Raw genomic sequence first — 23019 nt, 5'->3', positions numbered from 1 at the left:
CTCCACCTCTCCAGGGGAGAAGACACTCAGAATCAGGTAAAGCCAGATGTAGGCGAAGATACTCCAGGCTGCCGTGACGAAGAACACCCGAAGGTGTTTGATTTTGCGCGTCTCTCCATCAGGAACCACGTACACACACAGGGCGATGATGACAAACATGTTGAAGGCAGCACTGCCCACGATGGTGTTGGGACCCAGAGAGCCAGCCTCAAAACCGTGACCACACACCTATAGGCGGGGAGAAAATCAGATTACTTTGTTCCCGATACATTCTGGATCTGTTAATCTAATATGTAGCCCAATCATCCGGCTCATATTGTGCTCACCTCAATAACCGACAGCAGTATCTCTGGAGCACTAGAACCCAAGGCCATTAAAGTGAGATTAGAAACGGTCTCATTCCAGATCCTGACCGTGGCGGTGGTGGTCTCGCCATTCGGCCTCTTTATAGTGATTTCCTTCTCCTGAGAGGTAATGACCTTGAGAGGAGACGAGACAGGAGGAGTTTATGCAACAAAAGTAGAGGGTGCACCAAATGGAAGGCAAAAAGAAAAGCAATGAAAAGGGGGAGAAGAGTAGAAAAGCCACCAAAGTGAAATTAAAGGAAAGAGGAAAAGCAGAGGTTGGGGATGCACCAAAAGGAAAGGAGCCAAAAGTGATGAGGAAAAGCAAGGAAAGGAAAGGAATGAGCAGTTTAAGTATTTCACCAAAATGCTACGGAGCTGTCAAACATGAGTCATATAAACTGATATCCATTGTATTTAGAACTGCATTAATCCACGATATGAAGTCATGAGGAGAAACAATGGGACATCTCAACTGAAATAAGTGAGTGGTTATTCATCTCTTGCCTACCTCTATAGACGACATGAAGCGGTCCGCTACGATGCTCATGCCCAGGAACATGTAGATCATTGCTACGAAGTAAACAATGGACCGCGCCACTTTGTCGCCGACGGAGGGGTTCTGAGGGTTCCATCTGGGCAGTACCACTCCTGGAATGTAAAAGAAAAAGAAAAAATAGTCAAACTGAGTTTTTAATCAATTTTGCAGCAGAGCATCGCAGAAGATATTAGGTTGTAACAATGTGGTGTGCTCACCTAAATGATCTCGCCCCCTCTCATATATTACAGACTGTCATTGTGGGAATTTTGTGAAAAGATCAGTGGCAGCACAACCTGATTAAGGATTATAATAAGTGGGAGATTTTCCATCTGGCCTCATTTGTCTTCATAAAAAGTATTGAATTGAATCTCCAGTTTCCAGGCAGTAAATTGGCAGAATCAGCTGCTCAGGAGGGAATGAAACACCTTCACTTTTGTGTGGTGGATGGGTGCGTTATGAATATTCTGTTGACATTGTTCACCTTTGAATATGCATTAACACCTGGGAAATAAATCTCTTTACTGTTATTTGCAGAGGCTCTGGACAGGTCGCACAGGATGAGCTGGCAAATAAATGCAATAAATGCTCGGAGGTTATTTATGGGCTTTTTTTTTTTTTAGATATGAAGGATTTCTTCAACCAATATACTGGACCTACATTAGAAATATACAATAAACTGAAGTAAAGATGCACTGTGGATTCAAAACATGTTACTATATGATAAAAAACAAAATGTATATTTCAAAATGTTAAAGCCCTTCACCATAGAAATACTTTCTTGTAGAGCTTAGCCTGATGGGTGATTTAGTTCTCTGGATATGGAGTAAGCATGGTCTATTTTTAGCTGTCATATCTGTTACATTTAAGACAATAGCGACTTGGCTTTGAAATCTGCAGGGTTCTAACACCTAATTACAAATGCATTACAGCAGACACGCCATATCATTTAATGCATCCACTGCCCCCATTATAACATAGGCATTAAATTTGTCATGAATTTCATGCTTCACTATTATTTGGTGCAAATGCAGGAATTTAATTAATTGGGGGGGAAAACACCGTATGAACGAAATACTATAAATGACAATTTAAAAGGAAGAAAGATGCTACTGGAATCAGTGTGTCCTGCAAGTAGGCCATGTGGTGTTGTGGTTAAGATCCACTAAGCGTTAACTGGTGAACTTTACTGATCCATCCAACAGGCTGGTGACTAGTCTTCCCACGATTAACCCTTTCAATAAACTGCACTTGCTTTAAGAGTAAGACACCTTTCACATGTCATCACGTGAATCCCTCCTCACAAGCGTTAGACTGCAGCTTTCTCACGGATGAGGCCAACTCACCTTCCTGACAGGGGTCTCCACTGGCTGAGCAGTTCTTCTCGGATGAACCCGCGTGCACCGATGCGGGACATGACAGGAGGAGGACGGCGGAAAGGAGGAAGAGGAGGAGGGGCGAGGATGGATGCACAGACACGGCTGCTGGAGCCATTTCTGCTGAAGCAGTCGGGCCTTCACTGGACTCTACTGACTTCTACCGACGGGGCCGAGCTGAGCGATGTCCGAATCCTGGAGACAAAGAGAGAGTCGATATTCAACCTTTCAATCGCGCTGCTGAGTGAACTCGCGATGTTAAGTATTCCTGTTGGTTACATTTAATTCACAATAAAAACACCTTCTGCTGCTTTTAAATCAACTCAAGTGCTTTAAATTAATGCGTATAGAAAGTGGTTAAAGTTAGGTTAATAACACAGGGGGAGTAAAGTGTCTGCAGCTTAGGGGACTTTCAGCTAAACCCTGTATTTACGGTAATGTAATTTTAAAAAAACATCATGTTAATTTTTAATAGGACTCAATAAGAGGTGTGTGCAAAGTGCTTTATGGTGGATTATAAACGGATAGGATAAAACAAAGCAATAAAAGCAATGATGAAAGGTCATTAAAGGGCATAATAAAACAAGGCTAATATAAAAATGTCTGGGAAAAAGCTGTAAATGACAATACAATTGTAGATAGCATCTGTAATAAAGTTACAATCATAAAGTCTAAAAAAGCTAAAGTAGCCTAAGCAGTCAAGATGAAAAATAAAATAATCAATCACGTCTTTAATCTGGACTGCATGGACAACTCTTAGCTGCACCAGAGCAGACAGCAGACACACGGTACTATATCAGAAATGTGGACTTTACAACTTGTTTTTAGTCTTAAATATGAACACTGAACTTTAAAAATCAATTGTGATTGCAGATCAAAGTAAATATGGCAGTGGGCTGATATAATCGAGGGAAAGCCAAAGGTTTGGTTTCATAATTTCGGAGAGAGGCTCCCACCACAACACCACTCTCTAAAATAGTCCACTATATAGTAAGTTTGCGAATGCAAAGAGGGAATTATTATACTCTATAAAGTAGATTAAAAGTATCCCACAATGCACTGTGAAAGGTATGGTCACTAACAGAGCACAATATCTGCTGGACACTGATGCCAACAGCTTTGTTGTAGCAGCTTTATAAGGTCATGTGTCTTTATGGTTACAGCTTGATGAAAGTGGACAAAAAAATCAATTCAATTTGGGAACGCTTTCAATCTTAAAGCAATAAAGGGAGTGCAGCCTGAGAGGTTCAATTCAGGGCAAAAGGTTCCCCACTGCCTGTGCTGATTAATCTTTTGGTGTGAGTGCACGGTGAAGGACAGCATGTTGAAACTTTGATGACTTAAATTTCCCTCGCGTATCCAGCGGCCTTGAATCGAAGTCTTTACACGAAAGAAACCATGAGACGAGCGTGAGGTACACGCTGTCCAGTGTGCGGACATGAGCCGAGCTGAGAACAAGCAGGCGACAGCAGAGAGGCGACAGCAACACGCTCATGACGAGAGGAAGCCGCGTGGCTCGTCAGTCGGGCCGGAGTTCATACGCTGAGAGAGCGCGCGCACACACACACACACACACACACACACACACACACACACACACACACACACACACACACACACACACACACACACACACACACACACACACACACACACACACACACACACACACACACACACACACACACACACACACACACACACACGTGGAGAGTTGCTGACCCCATCTTCATCCATCTTCCAGGGTCTCGCTGCTCCGACAACAACCCGTCACTTCAATGCTCGACTCGCTTCTCTCCTCCGCCGTCCGTCCCCTGCTACTGTGCCCCCCCCCCCCCTCCCACTTTTCTTTCAGTATCAAAATTGGTGCAGCAGAACCAGCGATATTGTGTACAGTTGTCCATGCACTCTCCTTCATAAGCCGACGTTACGCACAATATAACTCACACCGCCGTGAGTCAAGGCGCTTCCGCACTAGACTGTACAGACTAAACTCGATGGTTCTCACAACGGCCCCAAACTAAACTCTCTCTCTCTCTTCCGACTTAATTCCTCAGCGTCACTCAGCCTTCTTTCTCTCCTGTCTTTGCCTTTTACCTGCTTCACTGAATCTCCTATTCTCTTCCCCCTCACTCTTTCCCATCGTGTCCCTCTCCGCCTCCCCCGCAGCCTCCTTTCTGTGTCTCTGCGTAAGAGACCTGCCGTCCTCCATCTCTCTCTCCGCCCACACACACACACACACACTCTCCACTTCACGTCTCAAGCACCTCTCCTTATCCCATGCTGCTGCTCGCTCTCTCCTTCACACCTCCTCTCCTCCAACCTCATCATGTCTGTCGTGTCGTCCCCATCCGTAAACAAACGGTTGCATTATTTAGTCCACAACATAAACGTTTGACATGGCTAATGGAAAGGGAGGTGTGGGCTTCTTTGAAAAAAAATTTGTTTTAATAGAATTTCATTTAAACACATAAGTAATCAGATGAGAGGATGATTGTTAATATGCGTAATGCAAAGTAGCTTAATACATAATGTAAATATTCAGGTTCAACGTGCAGCCGTGGCTTCATTTCATATTTAAAAGCTCTGTTTTGTTTCATGTGTCATTTCTTTCATTTTCATTCCTGACTTATGGGCTGCCTTATAATATAAATGTGCAAGGCTGCGGGGGAAAAAAGAGCAAATCAACAACAAAAATAGCAAATCAATACGAGTTGCAGAGTTTTACCTGAAGAAGTGCCAACTTTACAGGAAAGGAATGTGATTACAGTAATTAGGAGCTATGCAGAAGGTGCTACAATGATTAATTGTCGTGAGGTTATGTGGGACTTTTGTAACACTTGAATAAATGGATTTTATTAATCTATACAATTTTAGGAAGTTGCACACGTTGATGTTTGGTTTCAGGGACTTCAGGATTTTCTGTCATAGTATCAATATTTTGAATTTGTGCCACAACAAAAAATTACAACCGATTAAATCTCGTCTTGCTTTGAATAAATCCAAAACCATGACCCGACGTACACTGTGAACATGTTCCGCTTGCGATCAAGACAACAGGTGTTCGCAGCGTGCAAATCGTTTGATGATGCGTGTTAACGACGTCTTCGTATCGGCGAGCGGCTGGAAGACATCGATGGAAGATGAAGAGACTTATGCAGGATGATATAATGTCTGACGATGAAAGATTTAGATCATTTATGGTCAGCGTTTTTCATTAATAGCTTTTAATGTATTACCATTCTGTAAATGACCTTTCTATGTTTTCATCATTAGAGTCAGCCGTTGCACTGGATTCCAATTACTGTGACACAGGATATAACGCACGGGTCCAGCATTACTGTGTCGCTCTCATAACGCCATGAGGGCTGCAAGTTACTGCTAATGTGGACCCAACAATATCTCATGTTTTAACACGAAAGGCATCCAACTAATCACAAGAAAACAAGAAGACAGTCATTCTGGGCATTTTTGGAAGGAGTTTTTTTTCTTACGCTTACGTTTTAAACAAAGTTGCCGTTAGCTCCAGTAACCACAGGGGTCGCTGAAATCTTAAGGATTATAACTCTACAGCCCTGGGCATTAGGCAGCAAGAATAAGAGATAGTGAAAATGTCTTATCATAAAGCAATATGAAAGAAAGGACACCACAACAATAAACAGTACTGACCGACACGTCAGCAGCAGCTGAATGAACCGGAACAACAATGTCCGTATCAGAAGCAACTTTGGAAAATGTTAAGTATACCATGGGCCAAAGGTCCTGGAGGATGAAATGAAGGCAGACAACGCTCATATTCACCACACCCACTGTAAAACACATTGCTCTCACACAAACACACACACACACACACACATGCAAGCTTTGCTCCGATTTGTTTATTGAAAGCAGTAAGAGCATTGACCATGGTTGTTGATTCATATCACATCAGCTGTGTTTCACTGCTCTGCCTTTCTTTGGCACCATGAATCACCTCTCTCTCTCTCTGGCTCTCTCTCCCTCAAACACACGGTGCAGAAAAAGGCTAATTCCTCAGCATTAAATGACATGTGCGTATCTTCTCGGGCTCTGCCAGCATTCCTCCTTGCATTAGCCCAACCCGCTTTTTCTTCTTTTTTTCTCCATCCTGCCACCCTTTCCCACTGCGAGCGCAGACATTACAAGTCATATGGGCTCGTATTGAGAATAACTGAATTAAAAGCATATCACTGTTTTTAGTGCGAATCACCTGTGACTCCCAGAGTAAAGTGTGAGCTACAAAGGTGGGTAGTGTTTTGTCTTTGTAATATCTCTTTGGCCTACAGCTGAAGACATTATGTAACTACGATATATATATATATATATACACTCTGAAGACGACAAGTATGTTTTCTCATTGCCTTGGTTTTAGAGCACTGTCGCTTGCTTTCTACTCTTCTGGGGGTACTAATCTCTCAGTTGATTGGGCGACTTTTAAACTTTGAATTGTGGGTTGGTTCTTGCTATATTTCAGACCAATATAAATGCTGCTCGAGATCCTGGTCTGTGTTTGTCAGTAAGACCAGGACGTTGCAATCAGGGTCCGTCAACGCTGATGTGAGGAAGAGATCAATCTTCATCTTCCCTGTCCCCATTCGTCCCTCTGTCTTCTAACCCCTCCGTCTCCTTATCCATAACTTCTAGGACTCCTTTTCTTTGCTTCACTCTCCATCTCTCCGTCCCTCTTTCCCTCCATCTCGAACAAACGTATTATCTCTCCTCCACAGAGTGAAGGGGAAGTAGATAAAGCCGGCGTGACTGATCTTTGGTCATATCTACTGTGTGTGTGTGTGTGTGTGTGCGCGTGAAAATGTGCATGCGTGACTGATCTTTGGTTGTAATCGTGGGGGCTCCAGGCTGGGTGGGAGAGGCGGGTTTGGTGGTGGAAGTGGAAGTGGAGGGGGAAGGCAATGAGGCAGCGAGGCAAACCCAGGGGGTAGCAGTTATAGCTAGAGGGCGGGGGGGGGGGGGGGGGGGGGCAGTGGCATTGGCTGCCTGTAGTACACAGAGCGTGGTTCCTTGGGTAGGACAAGATTAGAGGCGAGAGGAAGCGAGAAGGATGATGCAACTGAAAAAGGGGGAGGGGGAGAGAAAAGGTAATGAGAAAAGGAAATGAAAGCGCTGAGATAGAACCCAAGAAAGTCAGGGAGGAGATGCACAGAGATAAAAAAAGAAAGGCAGAGCGTGAGTGTGTGTGGCTCTGGGATTACAGCTATCGAGCGGCTGATGAGCTGATGAGATGCGTAATTAGGCAGATTTAAGGGCGATAGCAAACGCGCCCCACTGGGCCGTGGATACAGCTGTCCAAGCACGTTAGAGAGTGCTGCGAAGTGCATACTTCAGAGCACAATGCAGAGTATTTAAGGCGCTGGCAAACGAAACCCAGTGGAACGGAAAGGAAAGACATCCGGGATGCAGCCCGCCTGCCTTTTTAAAAATCTGCAGACAGACAGCTGGCCCTCACATTCGCTGCAAATCCACTAAGAGATGTTCTCCAGAAATCTGATTGCCTCTTCAGACAGGTCTAAATATTTATAGCTCTGAGTAATGCACCCTGCTGAGTCGAGACTTTCCTGGCACAGCGCAGATCTGCATTGCTTGCAAACGCTTCCCGCTGGAGCTTAAAGAGGCCAAAGATGCACCTCCTCTACTTTTATTCCACCGGAAAAGCCTGATGGTAGTTTGCTCCTCATGTAATGTGTGTCTTTGAAGTAAATATGATAAGGAGTTGGAGACACATTTCCTGAAAGTTTATTGAAAGTAGCGCGCGTGTGTGTGTGTGTGGTAAGTACTCTGATGGTCACTCAATGTTTCTCCCTACAGGACTACGCTTGACATCGATCTGCCACAAGCTCATCCATCACTCGGAGGGCAAACACACACTCCCACACACACTGCCACAACTTAATTCAATTTTCTAATATTTAAGAAAATGCAACCCTTTTTAAAATACCGTGATGTGTTCAATCAAATCAAACTGTATGAGGAGATGGTCCTCACTTTACTCTCCTTCCGTCCCTCCATCGGCATGCTGCAACAAACATGTGGAAGTTTGTGTGGGCGAGGACACACAGGGTTAACATGGCTTTAATGGGCTGTGACATTAAAACAAGAGAAGATGAAGCACGACACGAGGAGGAGGAGGCTGTGTATGTGTGTGTGCGTGTGCGAATGTAGGCGGGAGTACTTTTGTACGGGTGAGTACAAGAGGCCAGTGGCATGAAAATCAGAGATCTCTGGAGGTGGAAATTCAATTGTTGGAGTACTTATCTGAGGAGGAGTGCATAAATAGGGCTGGTTTCAGCCAGTAGCCATGCATATATACATGTGTGGGAACGTGTTTCTCACTAATCAAGAGACACAAAAAAAATGACAATTTGCAAGTGTGTGATTTGACTGAAATGCATTGTGTGTATTGAAGACAAACATGAGCTAAGATACAAACTCCCCACGGTTCCTTTCATTGTGTCTGGAGCTGCATGTTAAAGACGAGCACTATTGAAAGCAGTGCAGTTATTTATAGGGATTCATGGGAGGTTGAAGAGTTTATCATCACATCACATCCCACTCGTCCCCCCCGGGCTGGTTTTACATGGATGATGCAAGTTTCTCTTGCTTCCATTCCCCGTTCTTTCCGCTCGTCCTCACCCATTTCTCTTACCCTTATTCTACTTCCTCCTGTAACTCCTGTATCTCTCTGTCTGTCTCTGTCAAAAACTCTTTTGTTCACCCTTTCTGCCTTCTATTATTAGTCGTAGTAGTACTGCCCTCTCTCCAGTGTGACAAATAACAGCAATCTTAATAAAAAGGAGGAAGAAGAAAACCCTTGTCAGAGAGGAAAGAGAGAGTGAGGGAAAGGGACAGAGGCCATTTGCTCATACATGCAGGAGGAGAATGGAGGGAGAAAACAGAGGGAAAAAACACAAAAATAATAATTGGAAGCGGCATTAATCCCTTTTGATCTCTCTCTCTCGCTCTCTTATATCCATGACTACTGAAGTGAGCACATGTGCACACACACACACAGGCAGAGCACCTGTCAATACGCACACACTTCATTTGTTCATGTTACACTCACTCGCCAACCAGTTTCCCTCTCTGTCTGTACAAGTACTCTGTCCTTTAAACACACTCGTATCTTTATCTTTTCACACTCACAGCGTCACCCACGCTCATCATGCTATACAATGATAAGAACTTTGGCATCCCATTAGTCACCGTGGTAACAGCATAGGGCCAATCAGCCATTTTCCACACTCTGGTGCTTCTTGTTGCCACCTTTTCAGTTTCTATGAATGGACTGCTTCTATTTTCTCTCTTTTCTTCTCTCTATCCATCTATTGTTTCTCTCTCTGTCACCCATGGATGGATTGAGCAGGCACAGAGGTCGAAGGTGTTAGGGGGCCCCTATAGGCATCTCCTGCTAAATGTCCCAGAAAGAGACACAAACCCACCGCAAGGAGACACAAAACGACCACAAGGAGATGCAAAACGACCACAAACAGACACATTATGACGAGGAGACGCAAAAAGATCCTAAAATACAAAAGGACCACAAACAAGTACAACATTACTATAATGGGAAGAAAAAAAACGCAAAGAGACAACTGATGAACTGAAGTTTTGAAAAATAAGACTGAAAGAAGCTAAATGACCACGACAACATACAAAATGACTACGAAGAGACGCAAAACAACAAAGAGAATTTAAAAATGTGTTGATATTACTGCCATAAGCTGGGAATTCATTCAGCAATTTATCTTTTAGGAAGAAATTCTTCTGACACACGTTCCTTTCGGTCAGTGATTTGTAATTTAACAAAACTGTAGCCGTAAGTTGTTGTCATAAAAAACAAGCTGAAAGGATTTGCAGATGAATTGATCGACAAGAAATGAGTCTGCAATCATTCTGATAATTGAAAGGTTTATAGATATCTGATATATGAAACAAACTCAATAATGAAGTACATTTTCAACGACAGCGATATACAATATTGTGGCACAAAAGCTGAACAATGAGTCGAATTGCACTTATCTTGAGTGCAGTGTGAAAGGAGCAAAGCCGTCAGTGTTATATTCAAATGAAAGAAAGAATCATTAGACCAGAAAAAAAAAAACAGCATGAGAGAAGAGAGCAGAGCCCGAAGAGCCTGTGCTGCTGTGGCGTTACTACAGTGATTAATGGGATGGTAAAGTTATCATCATCATTATGAGTATGAAATGAGTGGGTGATGGACTCAGTGTGTGTGTGTGTGTCCGCCAGATGGAAGAAATCAGGGAGTAATGTTCGCAGTATATTGATAGGGATTATTCATTATCTAAATCAATTAGATAAGAGGGGTTTCCTCATAAATTGGACCGTTATTGAGATTAAAAGCGAAAGCAAACAGCCACACACACACTGGGTGTTGATCCTTGTTGGTCTCATAAAGGATCAAAAGAGCTTTAAGACATGTAATGTACTTGTGGTGTAAAGATCAGTGGTTCAAATCACTGACAAATAATGGATCAGGGATTCTAATGAGAACACGTTTGAACTGATGTTTTGCATTTGTCTTCCTCTCTTTCTCTATCGCCCCCCAAAGACCCTCCCCTGCACAGAGATCCAAAGGAAGCATCTGCGCTCGCAATCCGCCAGAAACCTGATATTAAAACCAGCGACAGCGCCGCTGCTGTAACCGCGGGTGTGAGAGTGTAGCCGTTCACGTGTGTGGGTGTGTGAGTGGGTGGGCAGAGGGAGCGTGGGGCTTCAGAGTGAGAGGAGAGGGAGCTCGACAGTTAAACACACAAGTGGTTGAACCTTTTCTGCCATTATGGGGAAGAGAATAGTCATCGTTCCTGCCAGGCTGAAGAGCTGCTGTTGGCTCGGGTGTAACACACACACACACACACACATCAGTTTGCATCCTCCTCACACACACAGGCCCAAACGATGAGTATTAAATGGGAATGGATGTGGATAGCCCTTTACTGTCGGTGCTGTAATGACTAGGACAGTTGAGCAATGACGCTGGCAAGACGTTTAACCGGTACAATAAGCGCAGGAACACACACACACACATACGTTCACTGCTGCACAGGCTTAGACACAGATGAGCAAGGTTGGCGGTTTAATCCAGTTGGAGGACGGACCGCAAAGCCAGAAAGACAAGGACAAAGACGGCGAGAGGGGAAGGAAAGAAAGAAAGAGGGGACAAGAAAAGGGGAGATCGGTTTAGACGAGGAGGGGGACATTTTCAGGGACTTGGCAGCGAATCGATTCACGGCATTACCAGCAGCGACACCAGAGAGGCCTGGTAATCACCAGTGAAATAGACCTCGTTCACTCAAGGTCACACACGGGAAAGAAAGATCGTAGACATCGCGCTGCTTCACATGAATTCACTCCCTTCAGATTCAACCTTGAATGTTTATCTTTTAAACGATGTCAACAACCTCACAACCACCGTCGACACAGTTTGAGTGGTCTACCGAGCGCCGCGTCTTCCTTCATTGACTCTTTGGAGAGCTCAGTGGATTAGCTGGCGAAGCGTATCGATTGGATTTAAATGAGGCTCCTACACCCAAATACTGCTTTACATCGCTGTGAGTTTGTAAGGATGCATCAAGAGGCTCCTAGGAAACCCTTTACACCTTCAGGTGTGTCACATCCATCTGGAATCCAGAAGCAATTCCTTTGTTTGTGTTTCCACTTGATCACACATTTCATTGCATCCATCTTGCATAGGATACAAATATGCATGGCACATTGATGTATTAGAAAAACTACATGGCAAGTTGCAAGATGGTTCAACAACAACAAAAAGAAATAAAGGGGGGACTTCCTGCTGACTATTCTCCTTTCCATTGGTCCAAAATGTGCAATGCTTCGAACAAAATATTCATTTTCCAGGCAAAATGTTGACCCAGGGAAACTAAAGAATCCCCCCCACTGTTGCTCACTTGTACTCACAGAATAAACAACATAAATAAAAGGCTAATTTGGTTTCTATGAGTCATTTTGTGCCAGTGGGAGTCACGCGTTGCGCCACGTTGCAAAACAAAACCCAGGGCTGTTGCCGACAAACTCGGGTCTCCTGCATAAAAGCCAGAAATGTCACATGCACGGATGTATCATAAGAACCGGCTACGGCGGCAGCGCTCGGCCGTGATAACAATTCCTCCCAGTGGCCATTGGTGGTACTGCATCAACAATTCCCTCTGGAGGGGGAAAAGGGAAAGTGAGAGAGAAGATACTGCTCCCCTCTGTGGGATGAGGACTGAACCAGCTAGCTCTCACACACACATATCCTCTCTCCTTTTAAAAACCCTTATCTGAAAGACATTTCTGAAACATAAGCCCCATGGAGTCAGCGATCAACAACTCACCCGTTGATAATCTTTTGTCTGTGAGGTCAATATTGGCAGCAGAACCTGTTATTTTCCACACGTTTGGTGCAAATCCTCTCTGGGTTATAAGATACAGATGCAATTTAGCTCAAATCAACCGTGGTGCAATGGCGCTGCGGTCCGAACACAGTCTCATTAGCTTGACCTCATGTTTGAAGGTCTGCCTGAAGCTTTGCATAAGTGTTGTTGCTACAACTGGAACAAGATCATCAGTGTTTGGCTCATTAGAAATAAATTCTCTGAATTAACGTGAGCAATAATCGATAGAGGACAAGGCTGAGGAGGAGAGGAGTTTATATTTACGATGAAACCGACAACAAAAGGAAGGAGGGAGCATCAAATGGAGCAGGGAATGAGGGAATGCTATGAAAAGGGAGAAGTCCGGAGCTAGAGCAGATGTATAGCTTGACTCATAATTATGGTGTGGATTTACATTTTGACCTTGAGGAGGAATACAAATCAGACAAACACACACACACAGAAGCGTGACTTATATATAAGTCTCTGGTAAGATGCTACATCCTGCACGAAATCCTTAAAACCCCTCCAATCATCTGGGGAGTGACAAATGCAGCACGCAATGCACCACATTATACTCCAATTGTTCCAGAATTTACTCTGATCTAGTCTGAAACGTCTTATATGAAACAAACAAAAAAGGGGACAGAATGTTTTGTAGCGAGTATTATCTGGGAAGAGGCCGGGATCAATTTCAGCAGCAGCCATGCAAGGCGGCGTGGCCATGTCCTTCATAGAGCCTCCATTAGTCGAGACCGGCGTAGCGGGGGGGACCATTTGTCTGGCCACTAATGCATTCATCTCTGGACAGCAGACGCACTCTGGATGTTTAATTAAAAAATGCACTCCATCTAAGATTACCCGTTACACAGTGACAAAGTGGAATCAATCCTGTTTCCACAAGAGAGGAGCAGCAAAGTAAATAAGGTACAAAGTCAAATCTGATACCCTCGAGTTCATTTTGGAATCAACACAGCAAGCAGATAAAAAGCTTCCTACAGAATGATGCGTGAATACATCTATGGAAATGGAATTTGATTCTAGCTTAACCTCTTACTTGCACATGGAAGGACTAGTTTAGCCACGTCATTGTCAGTCAGTGCGTTTACATGATGGTATATATCTTTTGGGGATCTGCTTCGATTGCATGTAACCGCACTGAGTGAGACACTTATGTTCCCCTCTGGATGAATTATAATAACTTAATAGAGAAAACACAGATACAAAATAAAGGAAATACAGTAGGCTGTGTACATAAGTTAAAACAGTTTGACATCAAAAGTAACCCTCTGCGTGTAAAACATCAAAATAAGTCTTCAAAACTAATCTGATGTTGTAAATATGACTTCGAGAAAACCGACTGCTCCGACATTCCACTTCCGAAACGCTGCCAGTTGACATTTAAACCAAAAGAGAAACAAGTTGTGGCTCAACTCTGGCTCTTCTGATTTTATTTGTTTTACACAAAGACATTGTTTCCCAACTCCGGGGGGCCCAGCCAGACGATCGATAATGTCGTGTGAAATGGTACACCAAGCGTTTGGAAGAAATAGAGAAATACTGTCGGAGTGAAATCTATTTTGTATGACAAATTCTAACAATTATTCCAAACACACACACAAAAACAACAATGATCGCTCCAGTATGAAGGAAAAAAAGGAGATAAATCCTGTGAGAAATACAAGGCCTCGATGTTGCCTCCATTCCTGAAAAGAGCCAAGACCTTTTTCCGCTGGACACGTGACGACGCAGAGCTAATAGTCCATTATGTAGGTGTGAGCGTCTGAAACCACCTCATTCCTGGAATGATAATGGCTTCTTGCGGTAACTGTTAATTACTGCTGCTGCCCGTATGTGTGTGTGTGTGTGCGTGTGTGTTTGTTATGCTGAGCACGCTCAACGAGTGAAACAAGGCACCGCTCTGCTGTGACAGAGAAAGAGAAAGAGGAAAGAAGAGAGACAACGTTAGACAGAGACTCTTAACACACAGGTGAGTCCCTGAGTCACCACCTGCACACACACTCATCAACACTCATATCCTGATGCACACGCACACCCAGTGTGATGCGGCGATGCAGTTGATTTCAGTGGTCGGTACTTGATACCCCCATTTGGCTGAGCATCAGATTAACACATCAGATCATTAATACTATTAATGTTAAGATTACAAATGAACACAATTTATGACCCGAACCGCACAGACTGAGGATACGCACTCATACGCACCCACCGTTGCTATGGAAACCCAATATAATTACAATAGGAATATTTACAAAATCTGGCACTCACATCAACTACTAATACACACACGTATTCCGACGCAATAATAATGTATTTGTGTTCACATAAATAAAGAAATATCCTGCCTGAAATCAATTAAGATGCAGATTTCTCACACAGTGCCCGAACAAATCTCCGGTGCCTCGTCGTGCCTTCGCCCGACAGTAAGATATACGAGCCTCCGGAGCGCTCGGCCAAGCCCTGCATTAAATTGCTGGCACTGAAATATTAAATGCAGCCATTTGAGAGAGAGCAAACATAAAAATATGAGGGTGCGGTGACTTCCCAAAATCACTTGGCAATTAATTAACCAGAGTGGGAGAAGGACCAACACCCATTTATAAATGAGACGTCTCAATCAGATTACCTTTCTAAATAAAAAAACAAAAATAAATGACTATCGGTTTTTTATCCGTTCAGAAAAATCATAATATCTTTTATTTATACAACGCTTTTCATAATACTCAAAGACACTTTACAAATTATTATAATCTTCATAAAAGAGCAATAAAAAACAATAAAAACAGAGCACACGTGATCCACTCACAGCCCTATTTTTAAATTAAAATAAGCTGTGAATGCTGGTGAGACAGCTCAGGGACGATCTTAGAAAACAAATTATGAAATCTTTGAAAAACACTTTTGCTTGCTCAGTCCCAGCAGAAAGCTGGCATCCCCCCCACTGTGGGTGTGAGGATTACAGTATGCACCAACCAACTGCTGTTTCTCACTGACAACCAACCTATCAATAGTGATGAGCCATCATTTTTGGCTGCATGCAACCAACCCCCTATGTGTTACTATGGTGATCTTAGAAGCATGCTTCCATCAAGTCTGGTTGTGTGCCACTGTCCTGAAATTCTGAATTTGGAAGAAAGTAAAGCAGAAAATGTAAAAACCTTAAAAATTGGATATTAGTTTCTCCCTCAGCCTCCTACCCTCAGCATCATTTACTCCAAATTGCTTCGATCGCTGTTAGTCTCTGTTGTCCGTGTGTGTTTTCTCCTCATCTTTCTCTGTTTGTTTCTGTGGTCAAGCCTCACCTGTCCCAAGGTTCATGATTTTTTTTATTTCATGATTTTACTATGGTTAGAATCAGTGTTATTCTTCATATGAGAGCTGCCCAGCTCAATATTTTATGTCCAGCATCACGGTTTCCATCTCCTTGCAAAGTCATTATAATGTTCTAATTAGGTTTAATCTTGTCCCCCACTCCATCTCCTTAGCATTCATCCATTCGTTCCCCTCCACCTGCAGCTTTCCTCTCATTAATCTCCTGTTCTTTGCACCTGTTTCACCTCTCCCTCCACCTTCACCTCTATCTGTCATCTGTATTTTCTTATCTACACGTTCACTCCCTCAGTCACATCTTGCCTGCTGTCCGTCAGCCTCATCTCGCAACGTGGTCCTCACTCATCACTTTCTTCCTTTATTTCCCTCCGTCTCTGTGTTTCTTCAGATTAATTTCGCCGTCCGTCCTTCCATCCCTCAGTCACGTCCACCTGTCTTAGTTTTTCCAATTTCTGTCTCTTTCGGTAATGACAATGTTGCCTTGCGACCTCTCTGTCATGTGCGACTGCTCTCTCATCCCGTCTTATCTCCATTTCCCTATTTCTGGCTCTATTGATTTGTTCACACACCAATGCGATAAAACGGCACCATCTGCACACTTCAGCATCTTTGAAACATGGCTACAAATTATACAGAGGGGCAAAACTAATTATGTTAACACCGGAAATAGTTTCCATGCAAAATTATTTAGAACCAAAGATGTTACATCTAAGGTACCAAAGGAAGAAACAGAAAACCAAAACATGACTAAAAGAACCACCGAACGAGCAAAAGAACCAAAGAGCAAATGAACAAACCGAAGGACCAAAGAATGAACACAAAAAACAAAGAAGAAATGAAAGGATCAATTAACACATTAAAGATGCAAAGACAGAAATCAGGCTTAGCGGCTAATGAGATTACAAATTTAATCATTCTAACCCAATCGTGTTCGAAAGACTTCATTTGGATCCAACTCACCTCTTACCCCTAAGGGAATGCATTTCAATTACCTACTCACGTATTCATTATTGATCTCGTGGTAAACCCATGAAAGGTTTCAGATAATGATCAGAGCCGTGATCCATATGCACATGCAAAAACCTGCATGTAATAAAACAAGTGCACACATTCAACTGCTATTAGAAAGCAGTTAGAGTTATTTCATTAAACCGGGGAGTATTTACATGACCTTTGACCTGGGAATAATGAGCTGGCCAGCTGGACAGACATCTCTATCTCTACTAGTCTTTCTGTTTTTGCACGTCTCTTGTACCTTTGTCCCTTTGACTCGCTTGCTTAATTCAGTTCATGACATTGCTATAAATTATGCATGAACAATATAGAATTCGCACAAATTCAACACCGAGATTATACATCTTTCTCTCTTTTTTTCTCCAGTCTGTCTCTCTCTATCTCTCTGTCTACACAGTCCACACACACAAGAGCACAAATGAACAGTGTACATGTGGCTCTGGAGTGAAGCAGCAGTGCACAGCGGACCAAGACAATTGCAAAGGTCAAACAGAAACATGGAATTCACTTTCACAGATAGTCAAACACCAGCGCGCAAACAAATACACACATGCAACGCACTTTTGACACACAGAGATACATATATTATGCCACAAAAGAAACTAACATAAACAGGACAAGTGCACACACTCATACCTCTGAGTCTTGTCTGAATGGCGCTGTATTGAGTGGCGGGTGACTGAGTGGCTCACTGGTGCAGCTGACTGCTTATTTGGCCGGCTGCATTGCCAACACACACACAAACACAAGCGGTCAATAACCTGTGCCTCACGCACACACACACACACACACAAGCAGAATGAACGACTGGGCATGTTTTAAATGTTGTCAAAGGTGTGCCAGTCGGCTGAGGGGATGAGTCATACCTGTCTTCAGACACCGTTCACAGGGCGGCGGGTTGACTTTGCAATGACTGCGTTCTCCGTGGAGAGGTTGACGTGGACAATCTGAAACAAATCAACGCCTGCTGCTTGCGGAAAGGGTCGATCGGGTAAAGAAAAAAACACACTGCAGCTTATTATTTAAAGGAATATTTCCACATTTTGAGAAATACCCCCATTTCAATTTCTTGCCACGGCTTATTTAAGAAGAATTATACCACTTTCGTGTCTCATGTTCGAGTATGTTATGCTCCAGCCAGAAAGCAATGTGTTAAGCTTAGCATAAAGCATCGTCTGCTACTCGTCTTCATGCTATGTTTAGCTCGTTGACGCCCGACTAGAGCTAGCACTGATTTCCACTTTCTTATCAAGCTCTCGGCAAGAAAGTAGTGTATTTTCTAAAATGTCAAACTGTTAAACTATATCGAGTCAAAATGTTGTTGGTAATGCAAATAAAAACTGAAACCATTCAGCATCCTCTTATTATTATTATGCTCTTATGCCCACAGCAGCGCTCAATGTCAGCAGCCAGGAGGCTCAGCTACCTGAAAACCAGCTCTGTTTTTTTCAGAACAAAGGCTGTGTCTACTACCGGACACTTTACGTAGTACACTGCAATACAGTGCACTGACATATGTAGTGCACTCCGTCGCTGATAAGTGCTGTATCAAATGGAACACTTACGTTAACCACTTGGCGGAAGTGACGGACGCAAATCTGTTCACGGCACCCGCGAAATTAAGCCGGGAGTGACGTACGCAAATCTGCTTGCGATACCCGCGAAACTTAAACTGACAAAATGAACGCACTTCTTGCCCTCTTTGTGTCCCTTGTTTACCCTTTCTCCACCCCATGTGGAAACTGCGATACCTCCACAATCGCGGCAGGAGCCTCCGTGGTCTACCGCTTGTGCTACCGTAGCCATCTCGTCCGCCATTGTTTTAGAAATGAAATGAAAAACTGGCGGAAAGGGCTCCTCCTCTTCCGCTACGTAGCCAAGATGGCGGCCGTTTAGGGCGAGTCGTGTCCATCGTTTTACACGGCATGTTTTGCCCGTTTGCAGTGCGCCATCCGGGTACTTTCAGTGCACTGAATTCTGCTGGTGTTTGTCAGTGTGGCGCCCTAAGCACTGAAAGTCAGTGCTCGAAGTGCCCAAGTGTCCGGTAGTAGACGCAGCCAAAGACTTTTTCTCCTAAACCACTTCTGGTTGCTTTCAAGATAAATAGTGTGATACATTTGGGGGGATTATTTGGCAGAAATGGAATAAAATATTCATCACCTCAAAATAAGAACGTAGCGTTTTCATTATCAAGCAAAAAAGCACTTTCATATCTTTACGGGGAGCGAGTCCTCTTCTACGGAGTCCACAATGCCATTTGTGTTTTCACGTCATCTGACGGTAGAGATGTCACAGGTGTGGTGGGGCGATAGCTCAGGCGCGGAGGCGACAAGCAGGAGTCCCGGTAAGAAGTAATAAAAACTCTTTTTAATGAGGAAAAGTCGGACATGGAACTCAGATAAACGCCGAAGTCACACAAGAGACTAACAACCGGCATCAATGACAGGAATCAATGACAACAATCTGGCAGGGCACAATAGAGAGAATGGAAGTATATAAAGGAGGAAACCACAGGTGTAGGGCATGAGCAGTGAGGCAGAGGCGTGGCTGAAGCAGGTGAAGCTAGACACTGGGGAGACACAGTGAACTAACAGGGTGTTACAGAGATGCATATCAAAGCTCATTAAACAGGCCTCAGTGCAAAACTTTTTTAAGACCGGAGTATTCATAAGACCAGACAATACTGGTGCTTTTTATTAGTACTTTTATATTCGTACTTTTATTGTAATTCAATATGACGCTGCAGCGCACATCTCTGCTCTCTCCAACTACACACACACATACACACACACACACACACACACACTGACAGTTCAGTGAACAAGTGAAGATTATTCGAGTTGACGACAACCACGCTTTTTAATGTTATGCAGTAAAGAATTTGGTTTTAAAAAATCTAGATTTGCGTGAACATGAAAAGAGGCATTACATATTTAAAGCACAGAGGGGCTTAGAGTGCTGTGGAATGTATTTATTTTTAACACCAATACTTTCTTCTCCTCTTACGTTAACATGTAAAGGGGAACTCAAAGGGGTAAGTGAGGTTAACGGTCAAACTTTAATAAGTCTCTGAGGGGACTCACTAATGTTAGTTCTGTGATTGAACTTAAATCTTCTGCCAAGAGTTTGGACTTTACTCCTGAAGCACATTAAGAAGTGCTTATAATTAACACCAAAAAGACATGAGCCTGTATATACAGCCTGACTCAAAGACGATTATGTTTTAAGCAAACTAACTTTTTTATTTCTAGCACATCATACATGAGGTCAGCTCACAGCGGCCCATGCTGCCCGGCTCCCGTTCCATTTGTGGATTCAAACAGAGTAATTCTCCAAATAACGACGCAGCGTTGTTCACATCTCACCTCCCTCGCTAAATTGTACCTTGGCTGCTTTGAAATTGTGTTTATATTGTGTTTATATAACCCCCCTCAGGGTGACAATTGTACGTACATAGACAATGAGCTGCAGGGGCCACAAACACCATAAATTAATCATGTTGCGTACGCTCCAATAACATTTGAGTTCCCATCTGCTCGCACCTAAAGACATCTTCAGCTGTTCTCACCTGCTTTACAGTACAGATACACACACACACACACACACAAGCACAAACTTTAACTCTGCATTTGTTCAACCTACACAACCAATTTATATTACCTAGTAATGTGGATGCCCCTGGAGCACGACCATAGATGTAGCACCTCTCTGTTACCAAAGTAATTCTGCCCTTAAGGGCTTACACACCTGCCACAGCTTCTAGCAGACACTAACTCCCTCACTGCGTCAGCCACACACTCACTGGCTCGTATTCTTACACACAATCACAAACAAAATGACACAGAAACGCGCTAATGCTAACTCAACAATTCAGCAGCCATCCTGCAGCAACTAAATCTGAGCAGCAGTGAGTGTGCGGCAGCAGTCATAACCAATACACTACTGGATGGAGATGGCTGGATAGTGGAAGAGAACGGAAACATGATCTCCCAGAGTGCGTATGCATGCATGAGAGTTAAAGAGAGAGAGAGTAGGTCCAATACTGTTGCCATGGCAATTAATGATATACAAAAGTATTTAGCATGATCATTAGGGGTACGAGAGGAGTGGGTGGTTGTGTGTTTGACAGAGAGAGAGAAAACCAGAGCGAGAGCGGGAAGAGAACTGAGAAATCCTCTGTGAGTTTAGTTGTGTGTGTGTGTGTGTGTGTGTCCCGACTGCTTTCTTTTCTATCTTTGGATCGATGTTTTCTCATATCCAATGGCGTTTGACAGAGAGGGTAAAGGAGGCCAATATATACACACACACACACACACACACACACACACACACACACATACCATGGACACAGCAGCCTTCAGAGTGAAGCTGAGTGAAATCAGCTTTCTGCCTGTCGTTTCTGCTTTAAGAAGTGAATTAAACTGCTCCTTCTGACCAACATAAATGTGTGGGTTTGTGAATGGAGGGTTGCCAGTTGGAATTTAGTGACCGACTTGGTAAAATGCGACTGAATAACGCTGCCCTTGAAGAAGTGATCTAATTCTCAAGAGGTGTGCGGTTTTACTCGCCAGATCTCATGTGTGAAAAACACGGCCACAATGATGGCCCTGGTGAATTTCTGCGTCAGAATGAAAAATTATAGATTTACTTTCTATCACACAGTCATGCATTGTTTTCCATTAATTAAAGCAATACAAGACTTGATTTAGATAGGTAATTCATTAGGGAACATTTTATACCCTTTTTCTTCATCTGTTAGAAATCAATACATGTGATCCTTTGTGTGCGAAGCCAGGGCATCAATCAGAGATTCCCCATTGTGTTGGATAATGGATTCAAGTGCTATTCAACTGATCAGAGGTGAGAGTAAGTTACTTTTTCCGGAGTAGATAGCTCAAAAAGTGAGTCCTGGAGCACACCAACGAGTTATTTTCAAAGCACTCACTGCTCACAATTGCATTTCCAATAATGAGAAGAAAAGCAGAATGCTGCCAACGCTGAGATTAAGCGATTTGTATTCACAATTGTATTTCCATGCTAAATGGAACTATAAATACATGCTCCCTAAAAGCTATCAATCTAAAACCTTAAAGCTGAACGACTTAATATTTTAATATCAGCGTTGGTCAAACACTGAATGTAGCCTAATTAGAAAGTCGGTGTTGCTCATAGTTACAAACTCCCTCACAAAGAATCGACACCCACCTTTCCGTGGAGCACTTTAGTCTCGTTCAGTTCATCGTTTTGGTTCTATTGTTTTTGGCTTAAGTGTTTTGGTTCACTCTCACGACGTCATTACTGTAACACAGTTTCAAGCTGCGGCATGCAGGCAACCGACAGCTACCACGCGCCAGACGGACAACGTTAGCATTTAGCTGGTGAACATAATAATGGTGTGAACGTTAAAAAAATAATAAAGACCTAAATTGTTAGTAAAGTAAGAGTGAAGTGAAAATAAGTGAATGAATGGGAAATGTTGTTGATGATTGCTCCACCATTCATATTGGTAAAGCGCCTGTCCGTTGGAATTTCTCACATCCCTTAAAACCCTTGTGTTGCCTTCGGGTCAATTTGACCCGATTCAATGTTTCACCCTCCTGTTACCTTTATATTTACTAACATATTTTACCCTTGAGGTCAATATGACCCCAGCTATTAAAATCTCCAGAAAATTATTAGAATTAATATTGTTTTCCAAGTTTAAGTGTGAGGTACTTTATGTTTGTTTGTTGACTCCCGAAAGAACACCGACATTAAACATTGAATCGGGTCAAATTGACCCGAAGGCGACAGGAGTGTTAAATATTGAATCGGCTCAAAATGACCCGAAGGCAACACAAGGGTTAAACATGTCAGGGACGTGTGTGTGTGTGTGTGTGTGTGTGCGAGTGAGTGTGCGTGTGTGCATTTCAAGGTTCAATTAGGGATTTTTTGCCTCCACAAATGAGTCAAATAAAGGCCGGTCAATCGAT

The 23019-nt window shown here is 43.2% G+C and overlaps 1 protein-coding gene across 12 annotated transcripts in view; it reads right to left on the bottom strand.

Annotated features, from left to right (window-relative positions):
• Positions 1 to 23019, bottom strand: part of slc8a4b (solute carrier family 8 member 4b) — an 83692-nt gene that overhangs the window by 47599 nt on the left and 13074 nt on the right. For 2 of the 12 annotated variants that reach the window (XM_056442234.1, XM_056442235.1), the window contains exons 2-7: positions 17914 to 18014; positions 17684 to 17767; positions 2229 to 2453; positions 856 to 995; positions 327 to 479; positions 1 to 228 (exon numbers count right to left, since the gene is read on the bottom strand). In XM_056442234.1, the coding sequence (XP_056298209.1) occupies positions 1 to 228; positions 327 to 479; positions 856 to 995; positions 2229 to 2376 (669 nt within the window). In that variant the 5' untranslated portion in view covers positions 2377 to 2453; positions 17684 to 17767; positions 17914 to 18014. The other 10 variants (XM_056442233.1, XM_056442245.1, XM_056442240.1 and 7 more) reach the window with 8 other exon arrangements.

This window comes from Pseudoliparis swirei, chromosome 21, assembly GCF_029220125.1.
Source record: "Pseudoliparis swirei isolate HS2019 ecotype Mariana Trench chromosome 21, NWPU_hadal_v1, whole genome shotgun sequence".
In the NCBI taxonomy this organism is placed as follows: Eukaryota; Metazoa; Chordata; class Actinopteri; order Perciformes; family Liparidae; genus Pseudoliparis; species Pseudoliparis swirei.
The sequence above is the reverse complement of the archived record's forward strand: the minus strand, read 5'-3'. Positions and strand labels throughout refer to the sequence as shown.